General features: G+C 46.6%; 1 protein-coding gene across 1 annotated transcript; it reads right to left on the bottom strand.

Moving 5' to 3' along the window:
- Positions 1 to 1553: 1553 nt before the first annotated feature.
- On the bottom strand, positions 1554 to 16750 carry URM1 (ubiquitin related modifier 1). Its single transcript, XM_087914734.1, has 5 exons — positions 16689 to 16750; positions 12908 to 12978; positions 4362 to 4443; positions 2819 to 2867; positions 1554 to 2396 (listed from the first exon to the last, which is right to left on the bottom strand). The coding sequence occupies exons 1-5, from the start codon at positions 16721 to 16723 to the stop codon at positions 2328 to 2330; spliced, it is 306 nt and encodes a 101-aa protein (XP_087770860.1). The 5' UTR covers positions 16724 to 16750; the 3' UTR covers positions 1554 to 2327.
- Positions 16751 to 18900: the final 2150 nt, after the last annotated feature.

Raw genomic sequence — 18900 nt, 5'->3', positions numbered from 1 at the left:
TCATGCCAAGCAATTCTCTTAAAAAGGGGGCATAAATTTAACCTCCAAAAGGTTCTCACATTCTTTAAGCCTCAGAAAGAAATCTGGCTATACCTTTCCAGATTTAACATATTTTATTAAACGGCACTTTTCCTGAATTAGATTAGTTCATAAAACATGTTGGCAACTCTTCCAGATGGATCCCAAGACTTCTGTTTGCAAGATCCTCATCTCTGCAGGATTGTCTAACTTTCCCACATTTTAATCATTCCCCTAAACGTTTACAGCTTTGCTAGATAAACATGTTCAGCTCTGCAGATTTTACTGGGCTGATTAAACCAGATATATTAAATCTGCTGATTCATATGATTTTTTTCTTTTTAAAAAGAAATTGAATGACAGCCCCTTAATCATCCTGGGAGTTTCCTTCAGCATTTATACTGAAAATCATGTATAATTTACACATCCAGAATTTGAAGAGGGATATTTGCTGGGGTTTGTTTGTTTTTTGCAGACCCACTAAACACAAAGTCAATTTTGCCTTCGGGATTTAGGTTTTTTTTGGACGACGGTGTGGGAAAAACTGAAATGTGGCCAGTTCTCTTCCAAATGTCTTGAGATTTGGATCCTGCTGCACAAGAGGCCATTTCTGAGCATGTACAAAAATCACCGATTGATAGCTAGCTTCTGAAGGGCTGGGTTCAAATCCCTCTGCATTTCTCTTTAAGCAATACATTCTTGAGGTTGGCCAGATAACAGGAAACCTCTCAACAATTTTTCTGGCATTTTGAATTTCTTGCTCAACCCAGGATCACATCTCTGCCCCACCAAATCTTGAACGGAAATGCATCACTTCAAGATCTGCACCATCGTATCTAAGAATGTAATCTGCAGTTTCGAGAAAGAGTTCCTTTGCAGAAAACAAGCTCGTGGTCTCGGACATATTTGTGTTTTATTTTTCCTTTCTCCCTTCGGTCAGTTGATTTCCTGGCTGCCTCTATGGTGGGTGTATCTGATTTAAAAAAAAAATCTAATAAAATCAGAACTTAACTATGCACGCAGATAGAGAAATTGTAATTTCACCTCTCACGTTTGCAAACGTGCTTAGCTTTTGAGAGACGAGAGATTTGACGTCTCGTTGGCTGTCTCTTTGGAGTTTATTGAAATTATGTTTCTGCCTTCACTTGGGGGAATAGGGTACAGTAAGAGACCTACCACAAATGATCCCAAAAAAGGAAACAATTGGGGAAAATTAACTCCTTCCGTTAAACGGTTGCCTTCTACAAGAATATTCAGCTCTGTAAGCAGCATTTTAAGAAACCCTGCTCAACCAGGGATGAAGCTAGGTTGGATGGAACGAAGTTTTCAGACATATAAACAAATGTCCTGAACATCAGATTGCCTTTCTCCAACCTGATGCCTTTCAGATGTGCTAGGTCTCATTTCTAGAATGCTTAAACTTTTCTATTTGGGGAATTTGATGGCACGCAAGTCCGCCATTTTGCTTCTAGGCAAACTTAGCTTCACTTGAGGAAAGCACTAAAAATAAGAATTATTTGCAGGTAACACAGGAGCAGAGGGCAGCCATTTTATTCATTGCTACAGCAGTTGGCAACAGAGGGCCTTTGGCGTCCCGGATGAAAGGATGCACAAACCATGGTTAGCAGGTGAAATATTAGCAAAGGGAGCTCTGCGCAGTATTTATTTAAAACACAGGTACAAAAAAGGCAAGCAGAACAATCAGAATAACAAGAGTTGGAGGTCTTGGAGTCCAATCCCTTGCACAAGCAGGAGACACCCCCCACCCCCGCCCCCCAGACCAGTCCAGATTTTTGCACATCCTTGGCACACGCGTGACTCACGCCCTAAATTCAAAGCAAGCATTTGTAGGTGGGCCGCGCGGCTGCTTTTCAGTTCAGCTACAGAAATGCTGGTTGGAGGTCTGCAGATCAAACAAGAGGCAAGCAAAGGCAGACTGTGTGATCCTAAGGCCTGGAAGGCAGAGAAGGCTCCTGCCCACGTCTCATCTCAGTCCTAGGATTGTCTCTTCTGGCCGCTAAGGAAGAAAAAGATGGGGACTCCTGATAACACACAACCACAACAAGGCGTAACTGCTGCCCTCTGGTTTCCTCGTCGTTTCTCAAGAGTCAACAACGGCTTGGAGGGCTCGCCTGACCCACAGCCCAAGAGAAAATGCTCCAGAGTTACACTCTTCCCATCCACAGGTGGGATTCAACCCTGCAGGACGCTTCAAAATTTGGGGGCTTTCTTAAGAAGTTGGCTCAACCCAGGTTGTTTAGTTTTGTCCTTGCTGTTTTGGGACACACACACACACACACCCTAGCGGCCTAACCCCCGTGTAAGGTAGAGATGAAAACCACGTGGTCCTGATCTTGCAGTTGATATTCCAGGTTGCCCTGAAGGAAGGAAGGAAGAAAGCAAAGGAGGGTCAATGAAGGAGACGAGCAGACAGAGCTGGAAGGCGGAGTGAAATACGCCATCAGTTTGGCATCCTTGCGCCGCCACAAGAGACCCAAGTCTAGCCGCCACTGAATTCCGCTTATTTATGTACTTATTTGCAAAATTTATTGGCCGCCCGTTTTACCCAGGGTAACTCTTTCTATTGACCCTTATTTAGTGCTGACCGATAGTTGACTGTTGACCGAGTTCTTGTGTATCGCCTTAAACAATAAATCTTTCTGAACTACTACTCAACTTGTGTTCCTGATCCAGCAAGGAAAAGGAAGAGGCCCTCCAAAAACCTGACACCACAAAACCCCTTTGCCCTCCCTTTCTGCAGAAAATAAGACGCCCTCCACATTACCAAAATGGGACATACCATCAGCTCCCAATCTGCATCATTAATAAGCACTAGGATTCCCGGGCGCCTAGAGGGAAAAGAGAGAAGCTGTTAAAGAGAACAGGTTTTGGGTCTAGGAACACGCACGGCAGTGGCAGGATTTGTGGGAAGGACACTCTAACTGTTTCCTTCCTCCACGGCTTCCATCGCCGATTTAGTTCCGCTTTCAAAAAATTTCTCCCAAGATTTGTTTTCCGTAACACGAATTAAATTCGGCTTTTTAGTCGTTCTGCCAGGCCTCGAAAAGGTTGCCGTATGCCGGAACTATGACCCTTCCTGCTTGGAATCATCTTCAGGGGAGAAAACCCCTACAATTTTCACAGCGTTTACTCTGCCCTCTTCTAACCAGCGACATATCCATCAAGGAGGTCCATCTCAACGGGTGAGCTGCCGAGTTTAGTCCGGCCTACTTAAAGCTTCTTAATGGGCTGTGCCGGCCGCTTGCAAACCCGTTTGCAACAATTCAAGTTCGCCTCCGTTAAAAGGACTAAAGTATTTGGTTTTGTTTTTTTTTTCCCCTGCGGGTTTTTGGATTCTCCCACCTTAAAGGTTTTTGGGGTGGTCTCGGTTTTTTGTGGTGGGGGAAGATCTTTGAAGGCTAGTGCCCGAAGGCAGAGCGGCAGACGGCCTTGAGGCCAAGCAACCCCAATTAGCATCAAGGATAGGCTGCGGCTGATAGAGAGATACCCTTCCTAAAAAAAAAACGCTCTGAGGCAGCACGTCATCGCGTGGCGTGGTACAATCCTGTTCACCTGTCATTTAAACCTGCCCTGCGGTCTGAGCGGGGGGTGGGGCGGTGGGAGGAAGCCGATGCGGTTGAAAAAAGGCTAAGTAGCAGCTAAGATCCCACAGAACGCCTGCCAACGTGGATGATCGACAGGAATCCCCTCTCGTATCTTCAGTTTCCTAGCCATTGTTTGTCCCAGAGAGAAGGAGCTGCCCTCCCACACACCGAATGTGGGGGGAACTGAGGGACACGAATGCTAACCAGGTCCGTCCTGGTCTCATGTCAGAGAGGAAATTGAGGAAGGGGGGGAAGGAGGATTCCCGCAAAGGCTGCCTGAAGCGACCCCTCGGTTCTTCCAGGAGGCTAATGGCGGATAGCGGTGGCCCCATGCATGAAGACACCACCATCAGCTACGGGAGAACCACGCTTTCCCACGGACAGGGGCGGTGTGGCGTGGAGGATTAGGAAGGCAGGCCCAGCTCAGGGAGAGACAATGGTTTCCCTTCTCCGCTCAGGACTGAACGCAGAAGAAGGGTTCAGCCCCCCAAGACCGGAGGGCGCTTGGCTGGGAACAGCCATTGAGGAAGAGCGTATACACCGTAAGGAAGCCACAGAATCAATACAGACAGACACTGGAGACGGGAGTTTAGTTCTGAAAGGGGAGTGAATGGCTTGGATTTAGCCGCGCTTCCTTCGCAAGTTGGGCCTGGCGAGAGGATTTCCTCTCGGATGCCGTGTGAATCTCTAGTTAGTGTGCGTGCGTGCGTGCGTGCGTGTGTGTGTGTTGATACTCACACTGACTCTCCTTGCACAAACAATTCAGGCCTCTCTTTCAGCAGGTTCTCCTTGATCCACATCAGCAAATGTCGGAGGTTCCCTTAAAAAAAATAAAAATAAAAGAACGATTAAAAAAGACCTCACTGGGAACCTATTACAAGGCCCAAGGTTGGCTTTTCTACCCCCCACCCTGTTCCTTAATTCAGGAAATCTTTCATTTCTCTGTTTAGGAAAAGTAGCACACACAAACACACACACACACACCCACCCCACTCCCCCTGCAGAGAGAAGTGTGGGGCAACCTCCCCCTTTCTTGTTTCAGCGTCAATTTAACCGACAACGGGGCCGAAAACAATTTTCTTTTCAGGAAGGGATGATAATATCGGCTCATTTCTTCCTGGGGAGATGAGAAGCGGGCTGGAGGTGCGGTGGAAATTAATTGGTTAAAAGGATCTTTTTAAAAAGAAGACAGGCTGGTTAATCCTTCATGTGGGGTTTTCCCTCGCCCCGCAACCTTCCCCAGCGTGTCCGTTCTTTGTCTTTTCCACAGGGCTTGGTTCTTAAAAGTCACTCAGCTGGACCACTCCGGTGTCTCTTAAGGACACTGCATCAACCCTCTGCGTAAAGTAGGTGTTAAGACTTAATGCCGTTAAAATAACAAACGTTTAGCCCCGGGACTCATATAATTCAGCCCACTCCATCTTCAAATTATCTCGAAATCCTACCGCCAACACACACACACACACACGCTGTCCGTCAGACACAGCCGTAATAATACTGGTCCTCTTACCGCAGCACGGGATAGAAGGAGAGTGATTAGGGTAAGTGTCCATTAACAATTATGTTTACTAAGGCCACACCTAGAGTACTGCATGCAGTTTTGGTCACCACGTTTATTTAAAAAAAAAAAAAGAGGTTGAGACTCTAGAAAGAGTGCAGAGAAGAGCAACCAGGAGGATGAGGGGACTGGAGGATAAAACATATGATGAACGGTTGCTGGGATTGGTCTGGTTAGTCTAGTGAAGAGAAGGACCAGGGGAGACAAGGTAGAAGGGTTGGACTAGAAGACCTCCCTTCCAACTCTGATATTCCTACAGTGTGGAGTGGCAGCCCAAAAAGGCCAATGCAATCCCAAGTTGCATTAACAGGGATCCAATCAAGATCAAGGGAGGTACTAATGCCACTCTATAAAGCCTTAGTAACGCCACACCTAGAGTACTGCATCCAGTTTTGGTCACCACACTATAAACAAGAGGTTGAGACTCTAGAAAGAGGGCAGAGAAGAGCAACCAGGATGATGAGGGGACTGGAGGCTAAAACATGCGAAGAACGGTTGAAGGAACTGGGCCTGGCTAGTCTAGGGAAGAGAAGGACCAGGGGAGACAGGAGAGCATCTTCCAATATTTGCCCCAGAGAGGAGGAAGCTGGTCCAGCTATTTTCCAAAGCACCTGAAGGCCAGACAAAGAACAATGGATGGAAACTGAACAAGGAGAGATTCAACCTGGAAATAAGGAGAGAATTTCTGACAGTGAGAACCATCAACCGATGGAACAGACGTTGCCTTCGGAAATTGTGGGAGCTTCATCACTGGAAGCTTTCAAGAAGAGACTGGACTGCCCTCTGTCAGAAATGGTGCAGGGTCTCCTGCTTGGAAGGGGGGGTTGGACTAGATGATCCACGAGCGTCATCCAACTCTGTTACTCTACATCTTCTTGATCTTATTCACCTAGGCTTCCCTCCCCAGAGTAAAATGTAATCACTGTGCCACTTCCACGCCCAGATTCAATTTCTAACCATGATGCCTTTGAAGGGTTCGGGCGACGTAAACTTGTGAGGGTCCTGTCTTTACAGGGATGAGCGAAGGATCGGATGAAGAGGGGCTTCCCCCCACCCGGCCACCCACCCCCTCATGCAGGGAGGGCAGGAAAAGCAATTGAGAAGTCAAACCTAGAACAGTTGGCGGAGCGGAAAGGAAGCAGTGGTCAGCCAAAGGATGGAGGCTGTTTGCTCGGTGGGTTTGCTCTGCTGCCTTTGGAACCGTTCTCAGGACTTTGGGACCATCACTGAGGACCCAGATGGTTGGAGGGCAAGAGGTTGGCTCTGTACACCACTTGGGGAGGGCTGTCTATTATATCTCTCTACCATCTATCTATCTATTTATTATCTATCTATCAATCAATCAATCATCTATCTCTCATCCATCCATCTATCATCTATTTATCTATCATCTCTCTATCATTTCTCATCCATCATCTATTTATCTATCATCTCTCATCCATCTATCCTTTATCTATCATCTATCAATCAATCAATCATCTATCTCTCATCCATCCATCTCTCATCTATTTATCTATCATCTCTCTATCATTTCTCATCCATCATCTATTTATCTATCATCTATCATCCATTTATTGTTTATCTATCATCTATCAATCAATCATCTATCATCCATCTATCTTCTATCATCTATTTATCTATCATCTATCATTTCTCATCCAATTATCTATCATCTATTTATCATTTTTCATCTATCTATCCATCTATTATCTATTTATCTATCATCTCTCTATCATTTCTCATCCATCTATCATCCATCTATCTTCTATCATTTATTTATCTATCATCTATCATTTTTCATTCACCTATCTAGGAAGGAGGAGGGGAGGAGGAAGAAGGAGGAGGGGAGGAAGAGGAGGAGAAGGAGGAAGAAGAGGAGGAGAAGAAGAAGGAGGGGAGGAGAAGGAGGAGGAAGTAGGAGGAGGGGAGGAGGAAGAGGAAGAGGAGGAGGAGGAGGAAGAAGAGGAGGAAGAAGGAGAAGAAAGAAGGAAGGAGAAGGAGAAGGAGGAGGAGGAGGAGGAGGAGGAGGAGGAGGAGGAGGAGGAGAAGAAGAAGAAGAAGAAGAAGAAGAAGAAGAAGAAGAAGAAGAAGAAGAAGAAGAAGAAGAAGAAGAAGAAGAAGAAGAAGATGTACCGCCTAGCTGGTGAGCAGGCCATTGGGAGGGGTGTTGACGCTTCCCTCCACTCTTGAATGGGCTGCTCAGACACTTTCCCTGGGGGTGGGATGGGGTGGGGCCCCTGGAGCCCTCCCCTAGGCCTTCCCCCCCTCCCCCCAGGAGAAGATCATTTGTCAAAGTGACCACAGCCAAGCTTCAATTTGCTGAGGTCACTACCTCCGACCAATTGTCATCCCGTCGCCATGACAAAGCGCCTCCCCCCCCCCGCCCCGCTCCACCCATTCTCCCTGAACGCTGTGGCTCCTCTTCGGATTGATAGATGACTTATTCTCCATGTTTAAAAAGTAATAATGGGGGGTGGGTGGGGGGGAGGAGGAGGAGGAGACGCACTCGGTCTGGGAGAAGCCAAATGTGGCATGGCTGGATGGAAGAGGAGGGCAGAAGGACGGGCTCAGGGAAGGTCAGAAGCCGAAATGAGGTAGCCCTGGGATGGTCTTTCTCATTTGTATCCCCCGCCATCCCCCCCACCCTCCAGAAACCTTAAATACATCATGCAGGGCTGGGGGAGGCCGTAGGCAGTGGGAAGAACCCACCCTAAGTGTCCTTTGATAGTGAGCTGGTCAGCGTATAAATTTAACAAATAAAACTTTGAAGAAAATCAGATTTGTTTTCTTAAGTTTTCGCGGGTACTTATAGGTCTGGTATTCAGCTTTGTTCGGGTATTTCCCACGTCATTCTAGTTGTGCTTTTAAAGTTGCAGCAACCTTTCGGCAGAATATCATCTGCCATCATTCAGGCTTCGGTATTGTGTTCGTCTTGTGAGTCAGACGTTGCTACAACTTTAAAAGCACAACTATAATGACGTGGGAAAATACCCGAACAAAGCTGAATGCCATACAAAATCAGATCTGTTTCAACTCTGAATCAAGGCTGCCAGGCCCTCTTCCTTAGGGGATCTCTGCGTAAATAAAATAACATCCATGTGAGCCGGAGGAGGAGGAGGAGGAGGAGGGAAGAGGAAAGAAGAAAGAGAAGAGGAAGAGGAGGAGAAAAGAAGAGGAGGAGGAGGAGGAGGAGAGGGGCAGGGGGAGAAAGAGAAGAGGAGGAGGGGGAAGACAGGAGGAGGAAAGAAGGAAAAGAAAGAGAAGGAGAAGGAAGAGGAGGATCAAAGAAGAAGAGAAGAGGGGGTGGAGGAAGAAAGAAGGAGAAGAAAGAGGAAGAGGAGGAGGAGGAGGAGAAAGGGGAAGAAAAGGAGGAGAGCCCAGGAGGATGTTTCGTCTTCCTTGAGTGCGCATCAAGAGGGACGAAGGAGAGCAAGAGAGCCGTCCAGCCAGTCTCAGCTGCCGCCTGATCTGGATTCAAATTCTCTCCAGGGAACGAAGCGAAATTTCGCGCCCTCGGCAAGCCAGCCAAGATGCCAAGTTGGGCATCTGTTACGTTTGTCAAGATAGGAGAGCTATGGAAATTAGAGGCAGCCCCCTGAGACCGGGGTTGTCCCTCCTTCCCTCCTGAGCTTACTCTCCCCCACGCTGGAAGCCTCAGCGGGGGTCTCCGAGGCTCAGCCACGGCAGCTCCGCCAAATTCAAGTCAGGGAAACGGCTCCGCCAAATTCAAGTCAGGGAAACGGCTCTGCATCCACGGAGCTCTGGGAACCAAGGGCGACCCTGTGAACTTTGATGGCTGGCCCTCTCAACTTCTATTCCCCCGTGCCGTAAAATGGGAATAAGGAATCTGGGATTGTTCTAAGGAAGACACCCAGCCGCTCCCCACCTTTCAATCGTGAAAAAGAAAAAAATCCAACAAAATGAGTGACATCCGTGCAAAAGAACCAGGAGGGTGGAGTCCTTGGTGCTCTTCTGAGCGTGGTTGTTTGCTTGCGGATGGTTCACACTGGCGCTGATGATGTTCTCTAGGTGGGTCATGAAACGTGTGCAAGAAAGCCACGCAGCTAAGAGAGCACCAAGGACCCCACAGTCCTCCTCCTCCTTTATTCCCCTTTCTTCCTTCTTTCCTTCCTTTTCTTCCTTCCTCCTCCCCACAAACATCTGGCACTGACGATGTTCCCTACTTGGATCATGGAACATCTGCAAGAGAACCACCAGGCTCAGAGAACACCAAGGACCTCTCAGTCCTCCTCCTTCCTTCTTCTTTGCTTCCTCTTCCTCCTCCTTCCCCTCCCCAAAACCCCACTCCCTTCTAGCATGAATGATGTTCCCTAGTTGGGTCGTGAAACGCCTGCAAGAAAACCACCAAGCTCAGAGAGCATCGAGGACCCCTCCTCTTCCTCTTCCTCCTCCCCTCCCCAAACCCTTCGAGCAAAATGAGGACAGTTCAACCCTGAGCTACCAACATTCTCTTCTATCAGAAACAGGGATGCTTTGGCTGGAGAAAGAAAAGCCTGCAATCAAGCCAATTTAATCCAGGTTGATAAAAACTTCTGAATCATTTCATTCAAGAAATCTGAGGGGGTTCAGCGAATTAAAAAAAAAAAAACCTCGATGCTTTTGCATGCATGAATTTAAAAATATCTATCTATCTATCTATCTATCTATATCTATCTATCTATCTATCTATCTGCAGTATCTATCTATCGATCGATCTATCAATCATCTATCAATCTATCTATCATCTATCTACAGTATCTATCTGTCTGTCTGTCTGTCTGTCTGTCTGTCTGTCTATCATCTATCTACTCTATCTATCTATCTATCTATCTATCTATCTATCTATCTATCATCTGCAGTATCTATCTATCTATCTATCTATCTATCTATCTATCTATCTATCTATCTATCTATCATCTATCTACAGTATCTGTCTGTCTGTCTGTCTGTCTGTCTATCATCTGTCTGTCTGTCTATCATCTGTCTGTCTGTCTGTCTATCTGTCTATCTATCTATCTATCTATCTATCTATCTATCTATCTATCTATCTATCTATCTATCTATCAACTATCTGCAGTATCTATCTATCTATCTATCTATCTATCTATCTATCTATCTATCTATCTATCTATCTATCTATCCATCCATCCATCCATCCATCCATCCATCCATCCATCTATCTAGCCATCGGTCTGTCTGTCAGTCCGTCCATCCATCCATCCATCTCTTGGCCCTGTCTTTAAAGAGAGTTCTTCTCCCGACAAGAGTCATGAATGCAGAAATGTCTCTCCTTGCTTCCGAGATCTAGCGGTGATGAGCGCTTTGAAATAAGATTTAGGATGATTAATCTGAGAGAGCAGCCGGCCAGCCCCAAACCCAATGTAGTCCACATTAAAGTCTCTCTTGGTTTCTCACAACTATGGAGTGGAGCGGGGAAGGATTTTGTGCGTCCGGGAGAAGCCCCTCCACAAAGCAAATTCCGCCTCACCCCAGCTTTGCAAGGGGTCAAATTTAAACTCTGACCATCCCAGAAGTTTCTACCCCTCTCTCTTGCACACGCACAGGCACACACCTCCCCTCTGCCGTGATCTTCAAGAAAAGACAAATGGGGGGCCTTTAAAGGCAAACAGCTCCATTCTGAAACTATTACCCCTCCTCCTTCCCCCCCCCCAAAAGTAAAATAATAATAATCAAAAAAAGATCAGGACAATGTCACCCAGCTTCTCAGCAGTCATCTGAAAAGGGGAGAGAAAGGCAAGGGAGAGGACTGGCGAAGGAGGGGAAGGGGGGAGGGGAGGGGAGAGAGAGAGAGAGAGAAAGGGGAAGGGAGATTTACAAATGAAAGGCATCAAGAATGGAGCAGTTTGTGGGATAAAGTTGGAGGGATAAAGCCGCAGGGCCCTTACAGATGTGCGCAGGGGGGCAGGGGCGGCCCATTGTTTAATTAAGCAGAAAGTAGCTCTTTTCAAAAGCAATTTTGCACAGGACACACACACACCCACACACACACCCTCCCTTCCACCCCCACTTTCTGCAAACACAGCTCCTGGGGAGGGAGGGAAGGCTGCCCGGGAGAAAGGAACAGCTGGCAGTGTGAACTGTGCAAACCCAAAAGTTGTGTAGTTTAAAGGTCTGCAGAAACCACCCGTCCCCTGTACTTTCAACTTTTCACTGGGGGGGAGGGTCACCCCTCCAAAGGGGTGCAGATTGGGGAGGGGGTTAAGGAAGGTGCGGGGAAGGGGGGGGAATTTTAATAGTTGGTCCCTTCCTTCTGCCTTGCGTTCTCCAGGCACAGGGCTGTGGATCTGTTCCTTCGTCCTCTGCTGGAGGGGAGAATCTCTCATAGGAACTTCCCAAGTTTTGTTTCGTTTTTAATCCTCCTCTGCCGCTCCACCCACTCCACCCCACTTCTCTTTTCCTGCTCCCTTCTCTATGCAGGGACATCCTGTCCTGAGCTGCCGCTTTCATTCGATACACCTTGCTGCTCGGGCAACTCCGGCGGGCCCAGCTCAGGAGATCTGGAAAAGGCCTGGATTTTTTTTTAAAAAAACCACAACAAACTGGATAAAAACCAGGATAACGAAGGGCACACGTGGTCTCTTTCTCCGCCAGCTATATGATACTTTACTGCCACAAACCATGGTTTGCAACCCAGAGTCCAGAAAACTCCCCTTGCGTGGTAACGGACCATGGTTTGCAACCCAGAGTCCAGAAAACTCCCCTTGCGTGTTAACGGACCATGGTTTGCAACCCAGAGTCCAGAAAACTCCCCTTGCATGGTAACGGACCATGGTTTGCAACCCACAGTCTAGAAAACTCCCCATGCATGTTAACAGACCATGGTTTGCAACCCACAGTCCAGAAAACTCCCCATGCATGTGTCGCTCAGCCGGAGAAAGCTGGAAGGTCCTGAATTCCTTCAGCGCTCTTGACCAGAAAACAGTCTAAACTAAAATCGGCTTCATATTTTTGTCAGAATTCAAGAATGAATTCTCTAAACATGATGAGAAGCAAACGGAAAATCTTTTTTAGGTAAGCTTTTACTACATCCCTGAAGGTTCCTCTGTGGAAAAAAAAGGATTCTCCCAGCAACTTCAAAATAATCTTCAGTTCAATCAATCAATCAATCAATTAGAACAGAGTTGGAAGGGACCTTGTAGGTCATCTAGTCTGGGATTATCAGAGAAAGTTTTCTACAGCATCTCAAGAACCCTCTGGGCATCTTAGAATCAGATTTTTTTTTAAAATCATTTCACTTTGTGAAGGATTGTCATTATGAACATGAAGATGGTAAAAGGTTAAAGGTTCCCCTCGCACATACATGCTAGTCGTTTCCGGTGCTCATCTCCATGACAAAGCCAAAGAAGAGCCAGCGCTGTCCGAAGACGTTTTCGAAGGCGCACGGAGGAACGCTGTTCCTTCCCACCAAAGGGGTCCCTATTTTTCTACTTGCATTTTTGACATGCTTTCAAACTGCTAGGTTGGCAGAAGCTGGGGCGAGGAACGGGAGCTCGCTCCGTGACGCGGCGCCGGGGGGGTGTCGAACCGCCGAACTGCCTGATCGACAAGCTCAGCGTCTGAAATTGTCTGTGTGGTTTCGAAAGGTGGCTTTCGTTCTGCTTTTCCAAGTGTTGGCATAAGTTTATGCGTTAAGGCTGCTGAGGGAGGTTGTTATTTAAATAAATAAGCATCTGCAAGGACTTGTTATCAGTCAGTCAATACTCACAAGGTTCAGACTGGCCGGGCAAAGTCACCTGATGTTTTCTTACCCCATCAAACAGGAGTTCTGCTCCACCTCTGAAATTCAAAGGGGTGGGGTGAGAGAGAAACATAATTGTACAAGGCTGGTTTGGGAAGCATTAACGTTTTTAAAACTAAAAATCCAGGAGGAACTTCCACACAGAGAGCCTGCGCTCCTGGAAAGCTGAAAGGAGAATTCACTGAGGCCCAGAATCCTTTGGTTCTTTCTTTGACCCTTGTGTTAATGGCTCCCATTTTCTCTATTCTGAGTTTAAACAGTTTGCTTGGGAGTCTCAGAAAGCCTAGGGCCTGGCTCAGCCTCAGTTTTGGGGCTCAGCTGTCAAAAACACCCCACTTCACATAGACAAGGATAGTGGCCAGGTTTTAAGATATTGTTGGGCCTATTTAAAATGTATTCCTTGAGCCAAGATTAACAGGAAGTAGGCATCACCCAAACCACAAAAGCACCACTACACAATAAGTTTCAAAGATGTCATTTCTTTTTCATTTCCCTGCTTCTTAAGCCGGGGGTTGGGCTAGATGACCTCCAAGGTCCCTACCCACTGTTCTTCTTTACACCCAAGCTTTTAGCTTCAACGTTTGCAGAAGACCCAGCTAAGGAATATGAAAACTTCAAAAGTGGAATAGTCTCAGTATCTTTAAACCCAGGGATGTGAAGGAAGAGTTTTGGCTGTATTTTTTCTGAGAACACAACACTTTCTTTGTGAGGCTATGATTTCTGGGTAGTTGCGCTCCTCAAAGAAAGCTGTTGGTCTTGTCCAATTTTTCTCCCCCACCCCACCCCCCAGCCCTCCAAATTGTTATCTGAAAACTGAAAATAGCAATTATTAAACGTTAAGACAAACCTAGAGATTCATGGCGAACGGCAGCTTGAGCAGTGGCTGCTTCCTTGCCGTGAAAACAAGCTCACACTTTGTGTGTTCCCACAAACAGTGAGATGGCAGATAAGGTCTTTTCTGTAACATGCTAGCGGGGAGAAACTCAGCTGCAACACTCACACATAGAGAGGCCATTTAGACTTTTCCAGGAAAGGAAGGGAGCGGGCGAGAGTGACTACACACAGGCCATTCTGGAGAGTAAGAAGGGTATCAGTGTCTCCAGGAGGAAGATGCAGGTGGGTTTATCTCAAAAGGAAGCCCTCTGTCTTTCCTACCCATCCTATGAGACTTATGGTCTAAGGCATCTAAGCCCTGATCTATGGACTGGCACCCATCCGCGGGATGCAGGCAGGATGCAAAACCTCACCCCCTCCGGTCCACGGAAAAACCTTTCTCCGTGGAACCAATCCCTGGTGCCCCAAAGGTTGCTTAAACCTGGGCTTTATATGAGATGAACATAGAAAGGTCGGATTTCAACTCACACCAGACCTAGCTTGACCTACAGGCGGGGATGATGGGTCGTGCAGTTCCACAGTCCCTGGAGGACAGGTTTCACAAAAGGGGAATCTGATTAACCCTATTTTATGACATTATTTTATAATGCTGAGAAGGTTAAACTCTTATCCAGGATTGCTTAAAAAACCAACACATTCCACATTCATAAATGTGAAAAGTACTATCTATCTATCTATCTATCTATCTATCTATCTATCTATCTATCTATCATCTATCTATCTATCTATCATCCATATTTCAAACATGCCTCTTTAGGTAGTAACAGCTTAAGATGTGCACAGCCCATATTTAATTAATTCTATACAGTAGAAGCAACAGAAGCAGTACTGGCCAACTGGGTGATTTAGAAAGAGCATGAATAAGAACTATAGTACCAAAGAGCTAATCTTGATATATACTGGTCTGCTTTATAAGGGATAATTCTCTATTCTGTGAAAGTCAACAGAGAGTCTGAAGGTCTAAATCTTTTAAATTATGTGTTCTTCTTTAAATGCCTATAATACTTTCTCATCGCTGTACATATCTGTTTCAAATACATTAAAATACATCTTGAATTTTGGGGCTTTTTGATATAAATTGCTGTTATTCTGAGGAAAGCACTGCATCTCACAAAAACTCTTAGTCAAAAATGTTCAATTCAATTCATTTTCAGTTCAACATAGTGCCTCTTTCTCTATTTAATATGAAGAGATTCCACCCGCACTATCTTCATAGTGGAAAGACTGAACGCTAAATACTAAAAGCAAATTCTTAAGCCTAGGTTTTTTTTTAAAGTATATCTATAGCTCAGAGAAAGGAACTTTTAGTGTGGGTCAACTATATATTACTGGTAATATGTACTATGGTGTCTATCTATTATTATATGAAAACTTTTGAATCTTAAAAGCCACATATAAAGGAACCAATGTGGATAATAATGAGAAAACAACATTCTCTGCACATTCGTATTTATTTTTTATGGCTACTTCAAACGTCCTGCTACTCTTTTAAAGAACCCTGAATTCTGGAGGCATGGACTAACTCTCAAGACAGAAAGTAAATAAATACATATGACGGTCCGTGTTTTTTTTAACAGTTTACCCAATTCTCCAAGATGTTCCACTGTAGCCAAAAATTCTTATCTTATCAAACCTTCCAACAAGATCTTGGAAAAATCTGACATTTCCAACCCAAAGACATGAAAACATATGCCATTTGGATCTGTTAACCTTGCCCTTACTTTTTTTTTTTAAAAAAATGGCACTTTATACATTATTTTATACAAAGTCTCTTTCCAGATTCTGGTTAGATCTAAATTTAAATCTAAAGGCAAATTAAACTCTCTTTGTCATTCTACTTGGGTAGGGGGTGGGTCCATTTCCCCCATCGCCTTTAAAGTTTTATAGCTGGAAGAGAATCACACAATCAGGAGGCTTGCGAGTTCGATCCTAGGTAGAGGCTAATATTTGGAATACACTCTCCTGCTCAAGCAGGGGGTTGGACTAGATGATTTCTCCAAGGTCCCTTCCAACTATGTTATTCTATGTGTCTATGACTTCCCACTCAGGCCTCCTTGGTTTCTAAAATGGCGAGGATGAAAACTACAAAATGGCTTGCAATGGAAGGGCAGTGGGTGTTTTATTTTTATTTTATTTTGCCTAGAAGGGACCCAGGCAGAATAACCTTCATATCACAACTCCCTCCTCCCCCTTTCTCCCATATCTTATTTCCGCCCCCCAAGAAAGAAAGGAAGTCAATACATTATCCCCTTACCCCTTTGGGCTGGACCACCCACCCACCTCTTTCTGATATCCTCAGGACTTTATCCCCTAAAGATGCTTTAAATATGAGGGGGAGGCAGGAACCCACCCACGAATATATTATTTATTTAATGAACTATATTTCTATGCCACCCTATAAGGTGGCGTTATTGTTGTTGTTATTATTATTATCGTTGTTGTTGTAACTTTATCGTTTTTTTGCAGGTGGGGGCAATCCACCCTCAATGAAAACCTTAGCCAGGCGACCAGCCTTGCCAACGCCCGTTGAGTTCTGGCTTGGCCTGGCTGGGAAGGATGGGACTTGTAATCCAAGACAGTCAAGAGGCCCTAGAAGAAGCCACATAGGGGGAGACATTAAAAGGGGGTGGTGGTGTTTTATTTCAGGGGGTCCCCCCAGGCCACCTCCCCCTTTCCTGGGTAATAAGAAGGGTTCAGCTACCCCCCCCACCTCACCCCCGCCCCTTTCCCAAGCTCCTCCCTCGCCCTCCAAGCCCCCCACTGCCCAAGCCCCCTCAATCCCACGAGTGACCCCCAAAAAATGCCGCCTCCCCCCTTGTTTTCTCCCACCCTCCAAGCCCGGGTCTTCCCTCACCCGAACTCCAGCTGGACAGACAAGGGCGCCGCCATCTTGCCTCAGGGAGCCACGCTGCCCACACCGGAAGCGTCGCTCCGCATCCGGGTTAGGCCGCGGTTGCCTGGCAACGCGGGCGAGGACGCGTGGAAGGGGGGGAAACCATAGAGAGGCCAAGGCGGCACTCAGTCTCTATGATCGGCTCTTTTCTCTCTCTTTCTCTCCCCCCGCCTTTCCCGCCCTTGGAGAAGTGATGGATTACAGCTCCCATGATACTGGGCAGACTGTGGGTGGATGATGGGGTTGCAGTCCAGCGCTTCTGGAAGGGAGAGTTTTAAATCGGCAAAGGGTCTCCCCCACCTTTGCAAGTGATTAATGGGGAAAAGAGCAATTCATAATACCCCTGATGGTGTTAAACTGGGACAGACAATACACATTTATTTGATAAATGTGCATAAACAATGAAAAATGCAGCACGCACCTTGATATATGTGGATTAAACTGATCTCCTGGTGTAATTTCTGTACATCTACGGCTCGTGGCTCATTCTCACTAAAAACCCAAGAAAGAGAAGGGAAAAGAGAAGGAAGAGAGGGAAGGAAAAAGAAAAGTGAACAAAGGAAGGAAGGAAGGAAGGGGAAGGGAAGGAAAGGGAAAGAAAAGGGAAGGAAGGGGAAGGGAAGGAAAAAGAAAAGTGAACAAATGAACGAAGGAAGAGGAAGGAAAGGGAAAGAAAAAGAAAAGTGAAGAAAGGGGAAGGGAAGGAAAAAGTAAAGTGAAGGAAGGAAGGAAAGAAGAGGAAGGGAAGTGAATGGAAGAAAAATGAAAAGTGAACGAATGAATCAATGAAGGGAGGAAGGGGAAGGAAAGGAAAGGAAAAAATGAATGAGTGAGTGAGTGAATGAATGAATAATGGAAGGAGGAAGGGAGGGAGGAGAAGGAAAGGAAAGGAAGAAGAAAACAGAGAAGGAAAGGAAAGGAGAAGGAAGGGAGGAAAAAGGAAGGGGAAAGAATGGAAGGGAAGAAAGAGAAGCAAGGAAAAAGGGAAGGAAGGGAGAAGTCCAGAGAGTTTACAAGGGAGCCCCCTCAGAAAAGGCCCAATTAATCTCCAATCAAGCTTCCACCCACAGCTGCCAGGGCCCTTCACCCCGACAAGCCAGCCCGCCAAGCCAGCCGTGGGGCAGGGGCGGAGGCCTCCAGAGCTCTTGCAGGAGCAGCCATGACAATGGGGGCTTCCTGGCCCCGGGGCGGGAGGATGGGCCGAAGAGGGAGGGGGAGCTTTGTTTCCTTTCGCCAGCCTCTCGGAGGATCTGCGCTCCCTTCTGCAACTCAGAACAAGGGGTGGGAGGAGAACCAGCCCAGCCACTGACGCTGCCCCCACCCGCCCCCAGGAGAAAGGTCAGAGGGAGTGAAGCTTTCTTCTCCCCATTCATGTGGAAATGGGGTGTCGCACAGAGATCAAGCAGGCAGAGGCCATCTCTGAGCTGGGGTTAAACTGCCACCAAGAAAAGAATGCAAGCTAGAGACCCTTGCCTGTCTATCACCCTCCCATGGCTTGCTAGAAAGAAAAAAAAACAACCCTTCCAGGTGCATTGGAGCTCCCTTGGCCTGGAAGGAGAGGGGACTGCACTGTGCACATACACACATACACACACACACTGGCAGCGTCCTCGGAAAGCCACCAAACAAAGGCCGGAGGGCGTCCAAACAATGCCAGACCCCTGCCTCAGCCTTCAATAGGCCCCTCTAAGTGAGCATTTAACCTTTGGAGTCCCTGAAAGTGATCTTTAAAAGATGTTGGCCTCCCTCATTATCCGTCTCGGCAAAGGCCATTTGGCTGGCTGCAGCCTCCCGAGGAACAACGCACCGAAACGAACTCAAAAGCCGCTTTCCTGATTCAAGGTTTGAGTCTTGGCCCAACGGCACGGAGAAATAAAGGAGGGGAGCTGGAGCACTTTAGGGGGTTCCCCGCCCCTCAAAACAAAAAACAAACAAACGAAAGCCTATCTACCAAAACATCCTGGCCGAAAAATGTACTGGTGGGACAGCTCAACTCCAGAAGCTGTGGGTGCTCCCATCACTGGAGGTTTTGAAGAAGAGATTGGACCACTATTTGTCTGAAATGGTGTCCGGTTGGACCTCCAAAGGTCCCTTCCAACTCTTTATATTCTATTTAAGAATATTCTGCTTTGAAAAGGCCTGGGGGCTCTACTGCTGATCTCCCAAGGCAGAG

This window comes from Pseudonaja textilis, chromosome 17 (genome assembly GCF_049901715.1).
Source record: "Pseudonaja textilis isolate UNSWEBS1 chromosome 17, rPseTex1.2, whole genome shotgun sequence".
Lineage (NCBI taxonomy): Eukaryota > Metazoa > Chordata > Lepidosauria > Squamata > Elapidae > Pseudonaja > Pseudonaja textilis.
This window is presented reverse-complemented; position numbering and strand designations above follow the sequence as displayed.

Excerpts from the sequence above, each read along its gene's own strand:
- URM1 (XM_087914734.1), bottom strand. The coding sequence starts at position 16,723 with ATGGCGGCGCCCTTGTCTGTCCAGCTGGAGTTCGG. Across the intron at positions 12,979-16,688 it reads TCTGTCCAGCTGGAGTTCGG|AGGTGGAGCAGAACTCCTGT; the intron begins GTGAGGGAAGAC and ends TTTGAATTTCAG. Across the intron at positions 2,397-2,818 it reads ATGCAGATTGGGAGCTGATG|GGCAACCTGGAATATCAACT; the intron begins GTATGTCCCATT and ends TCCTTCCTTCAG.